Source organism: Motacilla alba, chromosome Z (assembly GCF_015832195.1).
Source record: "Motacilla alba alba isolate MOTALB_02 chromosome Z, Motacilla_alba_V1.0_pri, whole genome shotgun sequence".
Lineage (NCBI taxonomy): Eukaryota > Metazoa > Chordata > Aves > Passeriformes > Motacillidae > Motacilla > Motacilla alba.
The window spans coordinates 34,027,576-34,044,967 of record NC_052046.1 but is presented as its reverse complement, the minus strand read 5'-3'; the positions used below and the strand labels follow the sequence as shown (position 1 = coordinate 34,044,967).

Sequence of the window (17,392 nt, the reverse complement as noted above, 5' to 3'; positions counted from 1 at the left end):
GTTTTGTTTGGTTTGGTTTGTTGTTTGTTGTTGTTGTTATTTTGTTTTTTTCATTTTCTCTTTTATTTACCAGGCTTCTTTTTAAATTAAACATTTGCAATCATACAGCTGAAGAAAATTCTAAAAGCTGGATGGGTTTTCTCCTCAAATGTCAACAGTGCAGTTCAGCAATGTTTCAGGTAGCTTCATGGAGAATGTAAACCTTGAAATGAGTAATGTCTCACCTGATTGTGTTTCATCGTCGACTAAAATACATAGCTGTGTTACTTTTGGCTAAAGAAATCACTGATGTTTTTATATTCACTTGTTGCTTTAGTTACTATTTTAAGGCAAGATGGCCAAATCACAGAAATTGTCGCATAATGACTATGAGACAGTTGAGACCAGACTGCCCCAGTTCCCCATCTTCTGTACTAATCTTCCCTTTTTGTATTTACATTGTCGCCTTTCCTGTCTCCCTCTCCTCTCCTACTGTCTCACTCCTGTTTCCTCATGCTGCTTTTAGAGCAGGTCCCTTCTTGTGTAGTTGAGGGTACAAAGCTTTCTTTGTGTTTCTCTCCTGCCCCAATACAGCAAAGGAAACAACAAAAGAGCAACAAGGACAGTCAGGAAAGCAAGAGGTCACAGTTGCTTGCTCTGGTACAGAGACGTTCTTAGGGTTATTCTCTTCACTTGCAGCTCTAGCAGCTAACATATTTAGTTTGTTTAAATGCTTCTCATCCTGATTATCAAAATCTTTGGTATTTGTCTTGTCCCAGAGCATAGGTTTTCTCCGTCAACACCTCTGCAGTTCTTAAAACTACTGGGTTCAAACCTACACCCAAACAGACTCTTATTCTTCTCTGGTGGGTTTTCAAGGGTCATTCATCTTTGAGCTCCTTTCTGTCAAAAATGTAGCAGCATGTTTTCCTCACTCTTCCTGCGAGGATGATATAGCTAACCTTGGCTCTGAAAACTTTCGGAGTCATTCCTCAGTTTAGCAGACAGTGCACATTCTGACTGTTAGTCACCTTTATCTTATTCCTGGTATATGCTATCTGATCTTATATCTGGCCTATTCCTTCTGCTTATTCAACACCATGCTTCTTGCTCTCCTTTCACATAGGGAAAATCCTTCTCAAACCCGCTTCTGCTGCAGACTCCTTCGCCTAACTGGCTACTTCTCTGCAAATTCCATTTCAAGACTCATCTTTCCTCTCCCTGGCCTATGACTCCTAGCCTTCCCTCTAAAAAAGCAATCCAGTCCTATTCACTGAGCCGCAGTTTCATTTCCCCATGCTCATTTGTTTTCTCCGAAAATGTGAACTATTGTGCCCAGCCACTGGCCTTTTGTACATTTTCCACCTTAGCAAGACATGGACACGCTGTCCTACTAAAATACTGAAACTGCATCTATCATTTCTATTACAAATTATAATGGACTGTGAAACATTAAGCTTAGGCTAATGACAAGAGTGTAACAGATTTCAACATATATTGCTTGTTTCGCAGAACACACTATTCATTATAAAAGAAAAAAATGTTTGTAACATTATCTGAGTATTTACACAAAGCACTGCATAAATAACTATGCTGCTTAAATTACTTGAAAAATTGACTATCTATACAATGAACTGAAGGCTATACTCATGTCTAGGTAAAAGGTTTGTAATTCAAATTCTACAGCAGAACCTTGGAGAGCTGTTAATTTACAAAATAGAAAAGACTTACTGGGTCATTCAGTCCACTCTAATGCCAACATGGAATAATTACCCCTATTATTTATTTTTAGTGCTTTTCCCCGACTAATTTTCAAGTTCTATGCTATGGGACTTAGGAGTTTCTTTCTCATTTATTTCTTCTGCATTTATTTTACTGATTAGCACATTACACTGGTAGGATATTTATTTATTTATTTCCAACCCTTGCTTTTCTCCTTTCCTCTTTTTTTTTTTTTTTATTTTCCTTTTTTTTCTCTCGCTTCTACATTTTCTCCCCACTTTTTTTCTGGTTTGACCTTTTTTGTTTCTTTTTTTTTTTTTTTTTTTTTTTTTTTTTGTTTAATTCTCTTTCTCTGTGCTCTCAGAAGCATAGTTTTTATCCTGTTTACCTGTTACACTCTCTCTGTACTCCCAAATAAATACACAGATGCACATAGAGGCTCTTTCATAAATCATTCCATCTAGTTGTCAGGTCATCTTTGTTGCTCCTCAATAAGTAACATAGCAGCACTTTGCTTCCATATAGAAACTATATTTTTATGCTGAAACATCAGAGACACTGACCTCTAGATTAGGTATCAAACTGAGACTCCTTGAGAATATGCAGATAAATGTAAAAGAGTCTATGGACTGTTCTAAAGAAGAAGGAAACATTGTCAGCATTACCTCTGGGAAAAAAAAAAAAGAAAAGAAAAAAAAAAAGAAAAAGTGGTATCTAACAGAAGTATCTGCCAAGTGTATAATGACTCCTCTGTAGTTTGTATCATCAGTTCCCACACTCTGGTCTGTGGATCACTGGCAGTCAGCAATGCTATAATAAATTATCCACAACTAATCTGCAGAGCCAGTAGTTTGTGCACATCAATTGACAGTTTGTCCATCATACTGTGGGATATTCTGAGGGTTCTAAGGATGCGTTAACCCAAAATGTTCGGATCAATACAATTTCCAGTGCCCTGCTTCCAAGTCTTGTTATGAGAAAATTTTTCAGCGAAAAACGTTGTACAGGAGAGAAACGCTGTTTACGTAATTAGTCTGACAAGTAAGTCCTGATGAGAAATGGATTTTTGTCCTCTCTTTGGTGCAAGTTGAAGAGAAAGAGAACGATGGGTTTATCTTTGCAGACATGCTGTCTACAATGCCGAGATCGGAAATACGGACCAGTACCCGTGCTCCTGAAACACGGAACACGGGAACAAAGGGAGAAGTGGAGAGAGACTTAATGAGAGGAGGCCATTAAGGCTTTGCTGCTAATGACAGTAGGACTAGGTGGCATTACTGCAGTTGAGGCCGGCAAGTTTAACCCCAGCGGCTCCGGGCCGGGGCGCGGGGTCCGCCCCGCTCCCCCGGCAGCTTTCCAGACGTCCGCGCGCGGGGCCCCCGCCCCGCGCGCCACCGGCCAATGGCGAGCCGCAAAAGCGATTTCTGGCGCGCTGATTGGGCGCTGCCCGCTCAGCGCTCAGGGGAGCGGGCAGCGCGCGGGGCCCGTGGCCGCGGGAGGGGCGAGAAGGAGCCTCCCTCACGGCACACGCGGGCTGCGGCCCGCCCGGGACAGTGAGACCGGCATTGCGGGCCTTCCGCCAAACAAAGAGACCTTCGACGGTGATTTTTCGTAGCGCGTGCGATGCATATATCTGGCAAGGTTAAAAAAACAAACAAACAAAAAAACCAAACCAAAACAGACAAAAACCAAGCAACCCGCCCAACAAAACAAAACAAAAAATCTGACAGGGGCCAGGGCGAGTGAATGGTGATCTCTTGGTATTATTAGCGGTCTGCAGCTGCACACGGATTTCCTATTTTAGACAAATGTCACTGGCCTTTTGTCTGTCTTGTAAAATGCACAGAAATACAAAGTTGTAATCTAATTTGGAGAGCAGGTAGAAATTATGGCGGAAAAGCCACTAAATCACACAGCGGGCCCTGGCCGCTTTCTGAAATACTGACATTCTCAACCAGACAAGACAATGTGAGTTCAGTGGTCCTTTTGCATCCACTCATGGGAATCGGCTGCTGCAGACGCACCCACGGGCCGGCGAGCAGTCTTACTCTAATTTCTGCCACAGAAATGGATAAATAAAACCTGCTTCGGCAACCATGCGGTACGCGGGGCAGGCTCCTTCCCTGTAGACTCATGCACAAACGCTGGGAGGGAATGGGGCGAGAGGGGAGGCTCCCCTCCGAAATTTGTGATGTAAGGAGGTTTTTAAGGATACTTTACCCATCAGTTGGCCTCTGTAGTTAGTAACCCTCTGTGGCTGGCTCTTCCACTGACCGCTGCTTTCAAAAATTAAAATGATGGTGTAAGGCAGATAAAGCAGAGGCATTTTTGTAATCTCTCCCAGTGACTGTTCCTTGGCTAGTTAACAGTCCATCTATTCAGAAGCAATTTTCTTTGGGCTGAAATTATGTGCTGACCGTAGCAGATCACTTCCCATAATACCCCTTCCCCCACCCAACGCTAAATACAAACCATCTCCTACTCACTGTATAATAATGTGAAAATTACTGTAATTTTGCAGACGAGAAGCAGCCCAAAGTGAAACGTGTCTAAACAGAGGTCGATACTGAAAAATTCAGGGCCATTACCTAAATCTGAAAAATACATACTGTAAGGAAACAGGAATAGTGATCCACGACTAAGTAGACCAAGAGCTTGGTGTTGCTGATCTTAAAATTTTGCTAACCAGTGAGTGACCTCACTCAAGAGCTACCCCGGGGAAACTGTGATTTTCGGTACCTTGTAACATTATGCGTGCCCACTCCTCCACCAAGTGCACATGCTGGGCGTATGTGTCCCCTCCCTGGGGGGAGGGTGGCAGTGTCTCCCGCCGTATCCGCTGCCACACCGTGAGCGGCTGGGAAGTGGCCGCTCACAGGTCCTCATTGCGATTAGCCCTGCGTTGTCCCAACACCCGGGCGGGAGGGCAGGGATGTGTTCACTGTTCACACCTCAGCATTTCTTGTTTGTGCTGCACACATGCCATGAAGTGGTTTTTTGGTTTTTTTTTTCTTTTTTTTTTTTTTTTTTTTTTTGCTTCCTTACCCCCCCCCCCCCCCTTGTAATGGCTTAAACATTTAATGTGATCAAGGGCCCTCCTTGACAATGAGCATATCCCTGCTAATAAACCCTTCATTATCAGCCCTTGAAGGGTAAGTATTTTTACACAGGAGAAACGGAGCAGTCTTAGACCAGGCAGCCTCAAGGCTTCCCAAGGTAGCGTATGTTGATGACCCCAATGTCCGCGGCGTGAGGGGCTCACAGGACCTGGAGGGCAGCCTTTTCTCCCGGGGCCCCGGTCACGGTGACCTGGTGGCCATAGCGCGGTCGAGTGGCACGCCACGGGAGGTTTTTACCCCCACTAGTCTTGTTTCACCTTCCGCAAAGCCCCCGCAGCAAAGGCGGGTCTGAGGGGGGTGTGCTCCTCTGGTATCTCTCCACTATGCGCCCCTTTCATTGGGAAACCTGCAACGCGGGGACGCGGACGCGCGTGATTTGCTCAGCTGGACGAAATCCAAAGAGGTATTTTGTCACCCTGTCATGGGAGTGCAGGACATCGTAAATGCCACGCTTTGACTTCTTGCCGGAAATCTTGACTTGGGCGATGCGTACGTTTGGCAAGAAAAACATCCCGTATCGATTTTCACAGGGAGATCAGTCCCAGCGAGATCAAGGAGAGAAGGGGGTAAAAAGTCAGAGAGAGTTAAAAAAAAGAAAAAAAAAAAAAGAGTTGATCGTGCTTTAGGATATTAAAAGGAACAGGGTGTCTGCGGGGCTAGTGCCCCCCACCTCCCCACCCTCCCGTGCCCGCGGGCGGCGGCCGCCGCCCCCATTCCACCCCCGCCGTCCGCGAAGGGTTAAACGCAATTTAACGCAGTGGTGTAGCATAATGGCTCCCAACGTAAACAAAAGGAATGATTAAGGGGGATATTTTCGAGCTACACAAAGCCCGATAGGGAAGATTTGTGTTACTAATTCCTGTGAAAGGATGTTCACGTGGTAGTTATAGGGTCGCTGGCATTCACACTTCAGTGCGTGCGGCAGTAAATCAGCAGTCTGGAAACAAAAGGGTTATTTTCTGCTCCCCTTCCTTCCGAAAAAGAGGGGAAAAAAAGGAAGAAAGAAAGAATAAAACCCGACCTGTCTAACTTAAGCCATATTGTAAAAATGAACATGTAATAAAATACATGAGGAGCTGAAAAAGTGAATGCAAGAAAGAGGGCGGATCGGAGAGCGGAGCAGCGCCTCGGTGACCCCCAAGCAGAGGTGGGGCTGCTGCCCTACCCTGAACCTCCCCTCAACCCCTTCCTCCAGACACTGTTTGCTTTTCTTCTCCACTAAGCACGAAAATAATCGCACATGTGTATCAGCAGCCTCTCTCGCTGGCTTCAAGCTGTTACAATTTTGAATGAGGGGGCATTTAAAAATTATGACTGAGATTCTAAATTGCCTCTTTGAAACCGGCACAGAAAAATCATTCATCATGGCTTCGAAAACTGCCCTGAAATTAAATTAAAACGAAATGAGGGAGTCTTCCTCCCGACGTGTGAGTCTTGGCAGAGCTACACTCCACCTTGGTTTTCTATTTTTTCTTTCCCCTCCTCCCTCTCTCTTTTCTTTTCTTTTTTTTTTTTTTTTCCGTCCCCTCATTTCTTTTCCCTCAGCTTTAAATGTTATGTAGGATAATTGAAATGGGAAACACGATTTTGTATCCGGCTGCAGCAAGGAGGGTGTGCGTAGTGTGCGTGAGTGCAGAGCGTGCGAGTGTGCAATGCGTGGGGGGGGTGGGGTGGTGTGAGGGCACCGGGAGCGGGGTGAAGGTGTCGGGCGGGGGTGCAGCGTGTGCGGGGCCACAAGGCGCGAGTGCGAGCGGAGCCGGGGGTGTGAGCGGGTGCGTGTTTGTGTCTCTCGCCCTCGCCGGCAGGCAGGAGGAGCGGCGGGCCAATGGCAGGGCCCGGTTTCATAAAAGCTGGGTGCTGATTGGCCGGCAGGGAAAGGGCATCGCGAACAAAGAAAAGTCTCTCTCAGGTACCGCGCGGAGCGAGGCTCCCACTCCCCCGCCTCGGCCGCTGCTGTGGGGGCAGCGCCCCTGTCCCTGTGTGTCAGCCTGTGAGGGGACAGACACACATGCCGGGTTTGCCTTCTCTGCCCAGTTTTTATTTTATTTTGGTTTCTTTTTTTTTTTTTTTTTGTCGTTGTTGTTTTAATTTTGTTTCTAGAAAGAAAGGAAGGTTCATGATATCTGGTGCTCTCTTCCTCCAAACACAATAAATCTGTTGAAGACATTAGATTTTTTTTTCCTAAAATAAAAAGCGGCTGCAACAAAAACACACTCAATGCAGTTAGAAGGAAAAGGTCAACTCGATCCAATACAGACCGTAAGTACGGTTGCGTGGTGTGTCTATAGCACTTAGAGGGTTGTTTTTTGGTTTTTTTTTTCTCTGCAAACGGGAGTGTTAAAGAGTTTTGGGAGTTGAGATAACTAGGGTTCTTGGGGATTTTTAAAGGAGGAAGAAAACCCCAAAACAATCCCACAAGCAGGGCGAGTTATTTGAGGGAAGTAAGAGGGTGAAAGCACTGTAGCCACACAAATCATACTTGACGGTGCACTTGGGGGGGCTTTAAAGCGTAGTGCCTTTTTTGGGTTTTAAATAACACGGGGGGGGGGGGGGGGGATAAAAGTGACACCATTACAGCCAAGTCTGCATTGCTTCCCGCCCCCCCGGGCCCCGAGAGCACTGCGCTCGTTAGCAGGAGCCATGGGGCACCGACAGACCGGGAGGCACCTCGCATGTCACACCGAGATACCAGAAACGCGAGGCTGGAGCTGGGGGGTGGGGGTGGGATCGTCCCTCGGCGACTACCCGCTTCCATCGCTGTCTCGGTTCTGCCGGCCCTGAGGCGCAGGGAAGGGAAAGCCCTGAGGTAAACGGGCCCCCCCACCCGGGGAGGTGGCGGGGGTCTCGGCGAGGCGTTCCTGGGGGGCACCCCGGGACTCCAGCAGAGGCGGCGGCGCGGGGCCGGGGCAGGGCGCGGCCCGCCCCGCCGGGTGTGTGAGGGGCGGCCCCGGCCGCGCGCGGCGGCGGCCAATGGAGCCCGGCGGCGTCACGTGACGCGGGCGGCGGGACCCGCTGCGCCTCCCCCGCCCGCCACCGGCAATTCATTACGGCTTTTAGCTTCCCATCGCCGGCTAATTAAAAATACTAAGCTAAAGCTCCGAGACCGTCTGACTTGGGGAAGGGGGAGGGAGGCATAGGGAAGGGGGAGCGGGTGATAACGGTAGACTGCGAGGTTTGCTGAGACAATAAGGTGGGAGCGATCTGTCCTGACAAAAAGGTCGTCTGCTTTATCTCCTCGGACTCTAATTACTGAATTACTTACCGCATGACTGACTAGCCCAAGCTCACGGGTTTTTCGTTGTTATTATTTTTTTCCCCCCGAGACAGCCATTCGAAACTGATACGTTCCTATGCTGGTGGTTTTTTTTTTTTGGTTTTTTTTTGTTTTTTTTTTTTTTTTTTTTTTTTTTTGTGTGTGTGTGTTTTTTGGTTTTTTTTTTTTCCTAATTCCTATTTTTAAAAAGGGCTGATCTAAGGCTGGTGGGGGAGGGACGGACAGACGAACGGACGGGGACAGGCACCCCCCTCCTCGAAATCTTACCCCTGGGAAAATTTAGTTCGTTTGAGAGCACGCAGTCCTTCCTCCACTCCCACAAAATGTTTTGATAACCGGTTTATCAGATCAGTGATTCCCCCCTCCCGCTCCTCCTCCTCTTCCTCGCCCCCCCTTCCCCCTCCCCCCCCGCCTCCCCCGCCCGTTTCCCCTCAAGTTACTTCAAGAAATCAGATCTGTCAGGACGGGCGAAAAAAATGCCACTTCCCAGCTAACAGGCGGAATCCAGCCCAGATTTTCAGTCCTTTCTTCTTTTTTTTCCTTCCTCCCTTTCACTAATTTATCCCGATGTTAGCACATTCTGTCTTGTAACACCCGGGCGCCTGTAGGTTTGTTTCGTGGGATCATTACTTACTGATCGGGATGGCTCCCAGGTCCGGGGCTGAAGACGGAGTGTGAAGTTGGGGAAACATTTTTTTTTTTCTTTCTCTCTTTTTTTGGTTCTTTTTTTCTTTTTTTTTTTTTTTTTTTTTTCTTTTTAATATTACTGTGGTGATTATTACCTCTCGGTGCTTATTCAGGAAAAGCAAACAAACAAAAATCTGGTCCTTGATGTTTCACTTCTGAATGTGAAATATTACCTCCCAGCTCGTAAAGTTGTGAGGCACAGCATTTTTTGTTTATTTTTTTGCTTCTTTTTTTTTAAGCAAGGACGAAAAAAACCTAGACAAACAAACAAAAAAAAGGACTTCTGATCCGTGTGCCAAAGTAGGGGGAGATATGTTATTGACCGATTTACACTGGCTGAGATGATACTTGCTTTCTACTTCTTGATCACTTGTTCTTTAAGTAAAATGAGGCACAGAGTTGTTGCTGAGACGAGTGGGAACAGCATTTTGATTTACTGGTTTAATTAAAAATGATAAAGGATTAAAGGTAAGCACTATGCGTATATATGTATAAATATTTCGGCAGTCGACTGTAAAAGGGAGAGATCCCTTTAAAAATCGTTTTAAGTAAGCTTTGTCAAACACACACTCATTTGCGGTCACTGAGGCCACCTTGGTGCAGATCACTTAAAGTGTATGTCTTAATCAGTTTCCTGTACAGTCAGTAATACTATATTTAACAGACCTAACAATTGTGTGACCTAGGAATACATTAGAGCTGCTTTTAGAACTGTTATCTTAAGGATATTTTTTTAAAGAAATGAGAATTTTTTATTTCTTTTTTTTTTTAATGTTAACCTATGGATTTTAATATTTTCCAGTAAACATTTGAGTTTATTGGTTGTTGTTTCTAACAGAAGGTGTATTGTGGCAGAGAAAATTAGGTTTCCCACTTCCCTTAGCACTCTCCTCCCCCACCCCCCACCCCCACCCCCCCGCAAGAGATTAAGTGGAAGAGGGGGGTAAAAGATAATACAGGAGAGTCACAAAACTTCAAGGGTCTGGTTTAAAGCCACAAAATCCATGGAATGCACTGAAGAGTGAATCCGTGTCCTTCCTTTTCTCCTTTTCGTGCCTAGGTGGTGGTCCAAGGGGTTAGATTACAACATGTGCTCCAACAGCTAGGCACCACTTCTCTGACTGTATTTCCTGAACTTTGTGGATTTAAATAATGTAAATAATATTTTTCTTCCTTTTTTTTTCTTCCTTTTTTTTCTTCTTTTTTATGGACATGGCTCTTAAGGAGAGGTTGTGGGTGTTGGTATACAAGTAAATTAAAAGTGCTCTTTATAAAAATACCACAGCCACTGTCTCTGGCTTAACAAACTTAAGACCGTGGCAATGCTGAATGTTTTTGCTCCCCCCTACCTTGCCCCCTCTTTATTGAGTGACGTTATATTGTGGTAACACCCAGACAAGAAATACTTGACTATTTCCCTCCTCACAGGACAACGTGGATGTGGACTGCAGGTTGTGAGCCTAGACACACCTAGGGGAGGAAGACAAGAAGAGTTGAACTTAAGAGAGAGCCCAACGGAGATAAACGAATGTCCCCACATCTCCAAAGAAAAGTTCATCGGATTTTTACTCAAGAGATCTTATCTTCAGGATGTCATTGAACACTTCCACTGCAGGAAAAGGTGTGGATCCAAACGCAGTTGACACTTATGACAGTGGCGATGATTGGGAAATCGGTGTTGGGAATTTAATAATCGATTTGGACGCCGACTTAGAGAAAGACAGACAGAAATTTGAGATGAATAATTCTAATACCACCAGCAGCAGCAACACCAGCTCCAAGGATTGCGGGGGTCTGGCTTCCAGTGGGGTTAATGCTACCTCAGCCTTAGCTGATGGCCTAAAATTCGCTTCTGTTCAGCCCTCTGCTCCCCAGGGGAATTCCTCTCACAAAGAGACTAGCAAATCAAAAGTGAAAAGGAGTAAAACTTCTAAGGATGCTAATAAATCTCTGCCTTCTGCTGCCTTGTATGGGATTCCTGAGATCAGCAGTGCTGGCAAAAGGCAGGAAGTCCAAGGGCGCCCTGGAGAGGCAACTGGCATGAATTCAGCACTGGGTCAAAGTGTGAGCAGTAACCCAAACGGCAATAATAACAACACCAGCAACACCACCACCGTTGCCTCTTGTGGGAAAAACAAAGAGGAGAAACCAGGTAAAGCCCCAGGCAGCAGGGGCTCCAAGCGGGATAAGGATGCAGGAAAATCCAGGAAGGACAAGCAGCATGACCTGCAGCAGGGCCACCCCAATGGCAGTGGGGGTGGCAACAGCCAAATTCCCTCTGGGCACCTCTATGGCTTCGGGGCCAAGGGAGGCAGTGGTGGAAGCAGCAGCCCCTTCCACTGCACCTCCTCTGCTGTGGGGGAGGTGAGCAAAAGTACCCCGGATTCAGGGTTAATGGGGAACTCTGTTTTGGTAAAGAAGGAAGAGGAGGAGGAGGAGAGCCACAGGCGAATCAAGAAATTGAAAACAGAAAAGGTAGGACAAAGCTCCTCTCCACCTCTTCTGTGTTTCCCCATGTCTATGATAAGTGTCCCGTGAGTGTCTCATGACTGTATGTCTGGCTCCTCTGTCCTCTCTGCTGTGTATTTGTGACATGCATATGTCCTTCCTCCTTCCCTTAAAAAAAAAACAAACCAAGAAAACCAACCCAGAGACCTCTTCCCTACATGGAAGATACCATGTTTCCAGTGTGCTGCTCTTCCTTGCGATTTCCTCTCCTGTCTTCAGACCTGGAGAACGTTTCTGTTTTGTCTCTTTGTTTTAATTGCACTTGTCCAGATGGAGAAACGCAGAGATGACCCTGACTGAGCTGTCCCCAATTTTAGCAGAGAGCAGCAGTACCAGTGGGATGGCATGTGTTTGCAGACTGGGGCTGCGTAGCTCCGGCTCCAGGCGCAGCAGGTCTTGTATGTGCTGACTCTTCCACAACATCAGCAGGCATTCATGGCAATTCCTCTCCCAAAGTCTAAAGGAACCCTTCTCCCTTTCTCTGACCCTCTGCCTAGAGCTGAGATTGTGCTTGGGGAGGAAACAGGAGCTGTTGGTAGAGATCGGGGCTCCGCCGTTGCGCTTCGTGGAGATGCAGGATGCTTATTGTGTTGGGGGCTTTTGTGGCACTGTGGCCCAGAGGCCCCAGAAGCTGGTGTAGCAACTGGGACGAAGGAGCCAGCAGACAGGCAGTGCCTCTTGTCTTCCAGGAAGGAGGATGCTGGGAGGAGGGAAATGCACCTTGTGCTGAGAATCGTACAAAACAGGTTTTGGAACAGAATGGAGCAGTTTGTCTCCTGTCTGGAGGAGTTTTCCTCTCTGAGCCATGCTGGCTCTTGGATTTTAACTGCTTGTTTGTTGAGTGGTTGAAATGTGTGAAAGAAATCAGATGGGAGTGTGTGGTTTTATTCCTTCCTATTTCTGACGCTTTCTGTATGAATAGATGGCTGCTACTCTGTTATTTGGGAAAGGTGGAGTGAGACGTTATCTGTTGTCTTTGTCAACTGCTGGTTCAAGGATGTTCTGGTGTTGGTGGGAGTTCTGTCCCTAGGGAAGAAGCTGTCTTTTGGGGGTCCAGAGGGTGAGTGTTGGCCCAGGATTACAAGTATGGCTAATTCTACAGGTTGTTAAACAAAGAGAACCTGATCTGCCTGAAAAATAAAGCAAACCAACACCCTCCAAATGAACAATCTCAGGGTGTTAATATTGTGACTGTATTGTCAGCTGTTTGTCCTAAATTACCTGCTTTTACAACTTCCCGGAGTGAACATTCAGCAATGGGGAGACTTTCAGGATGGTGTTAACTGTATGGTCTGCAAGTGTCTGGGAGGGCTGTAGGTCTCGGGGAGTGGGAAGTTATGTCTTCTTATACTGGCTACCAGCTTTTTGTATTTCAGTCATGAAGTTTTTGTAATACCAAGTCGACTGGAGGATTAGATTTGGGTGTTTGTGATAGCAGATATTTGTTAGTACTGGAAGATAATTCCAAGGGATTCTGTTCAAGGCAAGGAACAAATTAAATTTTATATTGTATGTGTATTATTGCTTTTAAGATAGCATATCTATGGATGAATTTGAATGAGCCTTATGACCTTGTCTAAATGCAGATGAGAAAACCAGATTGCTGTGTAATTCATGTGTATATGTTTGCATTTTGATTTATGAAAAGTGCTGTTCACGGCAGAAGGGTGTCCAAAAATCTCATGGTCTCTTTATTATCTTAGTACAGTAGGCATTTACTTCTGTTGCCAATAGTCTTCAAATTGCAGTTCTCTAATCTGTTTTAACTATCTAGATAAATTGCCCTAATCCGGTCTTCACAATGGCTGTGGTTAAAGAGTCAGAGCCATTTGATTGGATTCAGTGGCTGCCTGGAATGTGGGAGGTACTGCCCTTTTGCAACCCCCTTAGCCTTTTAATCTCTCAGCCAAATGTTCACATTCAACAATTTTGTTTAGCTGGCAATCTGAACATTTCAGTATCTCAAAGGCTGCTGCCATGGCAACGGAGATTAGAGGGTGGTGTGGTTTCTCCCGTTTTTGTATTCTTTCAACTCTCTAGTCACACAGGAAATTGTATGAAGAATCTATATACGTGCGGGTAATCTTATGTGCAATGTAAATGGGTTGGCATGCAAATTCAGAGCAAACACGTATGGAGGAGTTCAGCGTCAGTGGCACACTCTGTTGTAGATGTCGCTCCAGGAGGAGGTCTGGAGCTTGCATTTCCAGCAACAGCCGCTGCTGTTGGCACACACCGACTTTAATACAGGCTCTGCACACCAGAGTCGTACAGCCTTGGCTATTGTCTGGCACAATGGTGTGCTTGCTTGCGTGCTATCTTAAGTAAAGTCCCTTAGCGTTTTTCTTACCCAAGAATGTTCCCTTTTGTAATAATTATAATGGTAATAATAATGTAGCTTGTTGCTGATAATGGTTGATATTTTAAGTTCAGCCAGTGGCAACATTAGTAACATTTGAGTGTTTTAGGTTTGTTGTTCTGCTTTTTTTTTTTTTTTTCCCTCAAATGATTACTTGTCTTTGGAAAGAATTCTTTAAAGGTTTCAGATCGTTGAAGTGTTATTGCTTTGACTGTTTATGTGCTAGAGCATATATGCCATACTTGCACAAAGCAAATTGTATCTGTAGATAAATACATAATTTTCAGCCTGCATGTTGAAATCAACGTTCAGTTATCTTACTGTTGTGCAAGACATGCATCATGAATTTGGACGTTTCCTTTTAGAATCAGATGATTTCATGACTGCTGATTAAAAATCTACGTGTTTTTATATGTGCTGTGGAATATAATACTGCATTTGTTTACTATTTGTGAAAAGCTTGGAGCAGATTCCCAGGAGTTGTAGTCACTGTTTAGCTTTCACAGCATGCTTCAATTCTATTTTTAGTCTATTTATTATGTTTCCTTGCTGCAGAAAGTCATGTAAAACATGATAAATTGGATCTTACAAAGCCTAATTAAATCAATGACTGTGTTCTGCTGGCTCTTTTATGCAGAAACCGCAAGTATGTTGTAAAAGTCACCACTCCCCTAATATGTGGATAAAGTCAAAGTGTGCTGTAATTCTAAGATGTTTGAGCTATATTTGTGCAGTCCATTTTGTGGCTAAGCCAACAGTGACATGTCTGAATAAGTAGCTTTGACAGGTAGGCTGTCAAAGCCTACCACTCCTAAGATTTTTGGTGTTAAAACCTGTCTCCATTTTCCATTTCTTATCCATACTGTTTTTAGCACAGTTACTGACTGTTTGTCAGCATGAACTCTTCATCTGTTCCACCTAAGTTTTTTGGTTTTTTAACAGCTGTTACAATGAAAAGTGTTCAGAATAGCTACAAAATTTGCTTTGTATGCATTGAGGAGATTTTGGAATTCATTCAGTCATAATTTACTCTGAGATGCAGAAAAACTTCATTTGGTATGTGAAAAACAGTATGTTTACATGAAATTAATGCAGAAGATACAAAGCTGTAATCAGAAGGGTTTAGTTACAGTTCTAAATGTATCAGTCTAGTGATAATCCAGGATGGAATTTATCTCTTTTTTTTAGCTTAGTGCTTCTCATTAAGAATGCATTTCACATTTGAAAGTTGTCTTTAGCAAATTAGCATGTTGGCTAGTATTATTTATTTTATCCTCACTTTCCTTGTTGTGTTTTAGCGTTAGGATTTGGTAGTGTTTTGTATGCCATGAGGAATCTCTGGGTGAATTTTACCTATTGATGTAAATCATTTAAGTACATGCTTTGATTAATGATGTTATGGAGATATGCTCTTCATGTACTTTTCTTGCTGGCCTTGTGTGTAGTTTATTCACTGTGAAATAAAAGGGCAGGGAGGTCACTTGCTGTAATTAAAGAACAAAGTCTATTGTTGTTTGACAGCAAACTGTTTTGAAAGCTACATAAGGGATTTAGCTGTTAAAAACATTGATAAGTATGGGTGTCTAACAATAAGCACAGCTCAAGGTTCTTAAAGTTCTGTAGTGCTGTCTAGTAGTGTGACGGTGCTTTTTGAGCTGGGTGAAGAGGTGTTGCCCTTTGGCCGAGGAAAGCTTTCCGTGTGAACCTGCTGACCTCTGCCAATATGTATGACCAGATCTTCTATTGAATTCCTGTGCAAAGCAAGAGTTAGTGTAGCACAATGGAGGCTGGTCTAGAGAATCTATCAAACAAAGTAGGGAAGGTGATAACCATATTCGGAACTACAGGAAAAATATTTCACTTTGGGCATTAGTAATTTTACAATTTTAATAACTTCATAAATACCCAGTAAAGAGGAAAGGATTGATTGTCCAGATGCCATGAGGTTAACCGTGTTCTCCATGTTAAAGGGCTTTCCTGCAAGACTGTTTTAATTATAGCTGTATAAAGACTTGTTTTTCCAAAGTAGCGTTTTATAGTCCAATAAATGAAATGTATGTTAAAAGTGCTAAGCAAAATCTCCCGTAACCATAGAGGTGTTCAATAACCAGATTCAAGTAACATGGAAAGTACCATCTGTTTCTAGTTTTCAGCATAAGCCCAGGAATTGAAAAGCTGAAATTTGCTAGTATTTTTCTGACTCTCTTTCTTTTTTTAATTATTACTATCATTATTTTAGAAAGTTCACCTGGCACTTTATAGAAGCTTTCTGAAATGCAATAATACAGGAGAGACTGTGAAAACACATGTTCGTACATACAGTTAACCAGTTCCACTTTCATTTAAAGAGATTTCCAGAAGCTCAGTCATTGAAGAATTTATAATAGTGAATCACCTCCCGCAGGCAAACACAATAAGGGTCAGTTCTTCAAAGGTCTTGCTATTGAGGTAGAACCTGATTTACTCTGTCTTTCCTTACAAAGTAAAACGAAGAGTGGAAAAAAACCCCACAACCCCCCCAACAACAACCAAAAAAACCCATCCCAGCCTCTCAAAGGATAACTTTAGTAAGCTCTTATCAGGCACCTAATTGCATATGATAAAACCATTGACTAAAATTTTCCATGCAGACTTTACTGCTCTTCAGAGAAGTGTTCTAGAATTCTTGATAGGGAGAAAATCACTCTTTTAAAGATAAGTTGTTCTAAACTGTTAGGCAATGAGATTCTTGGCTGCAGCATATGAGCCCGGGATAAAACGCCATCCGGCCTTTGTTTGAGGTTTTTTACTGAAGCTAATGACTGGTCTTGTGCCGCCCTGAGATAAATGACATTATCTCTGAGTGGTCTGACAGGAAACAGACGTGTTAATGGTGAAGCTGCGGGGAGGATCTGCTGCAGTTCTGACAAAACAGTAAAGCTTGGACCCCTAGTTGTGATCATTAACACAGAATGCATTCCTTCATAATTGGAAAGCTATTTTATCGACAACGATGTAAATCACAAATCTGAAATCTTAAGGGTTTTTTTGCGTGCTCAAACTAGTGCTTTTTTTCCCCCCACCGTATAAGAAATGGGTTATCTCCATAGTATTGACGTTAGTGGGAGGGCCTGGGGTCTGCTTTCTGTTAAATGGACACATCCTTTGCAGGTAGAATGCAGTTTCCCCTTTATGTGCCCTGTGTTATCCATGCCATTTGCATTTCTAAAAGAATAAAAAACCCCCTGTGTTTCTTCACATCTTACACTCTTACTGATACATGTGCTATTGAGCATGTTTCACAAGCATCATTCAGGAGTATCGTTGCAGAAGTACTAACATTTCAGCTATCCTTCACCTTTACTTCCATTTTGGATAAGGAGATACTTATATTTTGGATTTCTGTCACCCATCGTTGAAAAAGGTTGGATTTCTTCTGCAGCAGTTCAGGCCGTTTTGTTTTACTGCCACATGGTCCCTATTTCTCAAATACAGAATTCACTTTTTGAGTGGCCTATTCCAGATTTGTTGCATGGTATGCAGTTGGAATTGCTGAATGTAGCCAGTCTACTGTGGTCTGATCTAAGATACTTTGTACAAATAATCCAACAACCAGGTTATTATTTTTATCGTATTCTTAACATTGTACCTTACATGATGTTTTAATTCACATGGTGATGTATTGCTTTGTTCCCTGAATGGCTGCAGATTCTCTGACTTCTTAAGCGTGCTTCATTTTTTACATCAGAAATACATCTTGCCCTG

General features: G+C 44.0%; 1 protein-coding gene across 4 annotated transcripts in view; it reads left to right on the top strand.

The window, feature by feature from the left end:
• Nucleotides 1-6,730: 6,730 nt before the first annotated feature.
• Nucleotides 6,731-17,392, top strand: part of ZNF608 (zinc finger protein 608) — an 84,546-nt gene continuing 73,884 nt past the window's right edge. For 2 of the 4 annotated variants that reach the window (XM_038123993.1, XM_038123996.1), the window contains exons 1-2: nt 7,086-9,249; nt 10,210-11,256. In XM_038123993.1, the coding sequence (XP_037979921.1) occupies nt 10,372-11,256 (885 nt within the window). In that variant the 5' untranslated portion in view covers nt 7,086-9,249; nt 10,210-10,371. The other 2 variants (XM_038123994.1, XM_038123995.1) reach the window with 2 other exon arrangements.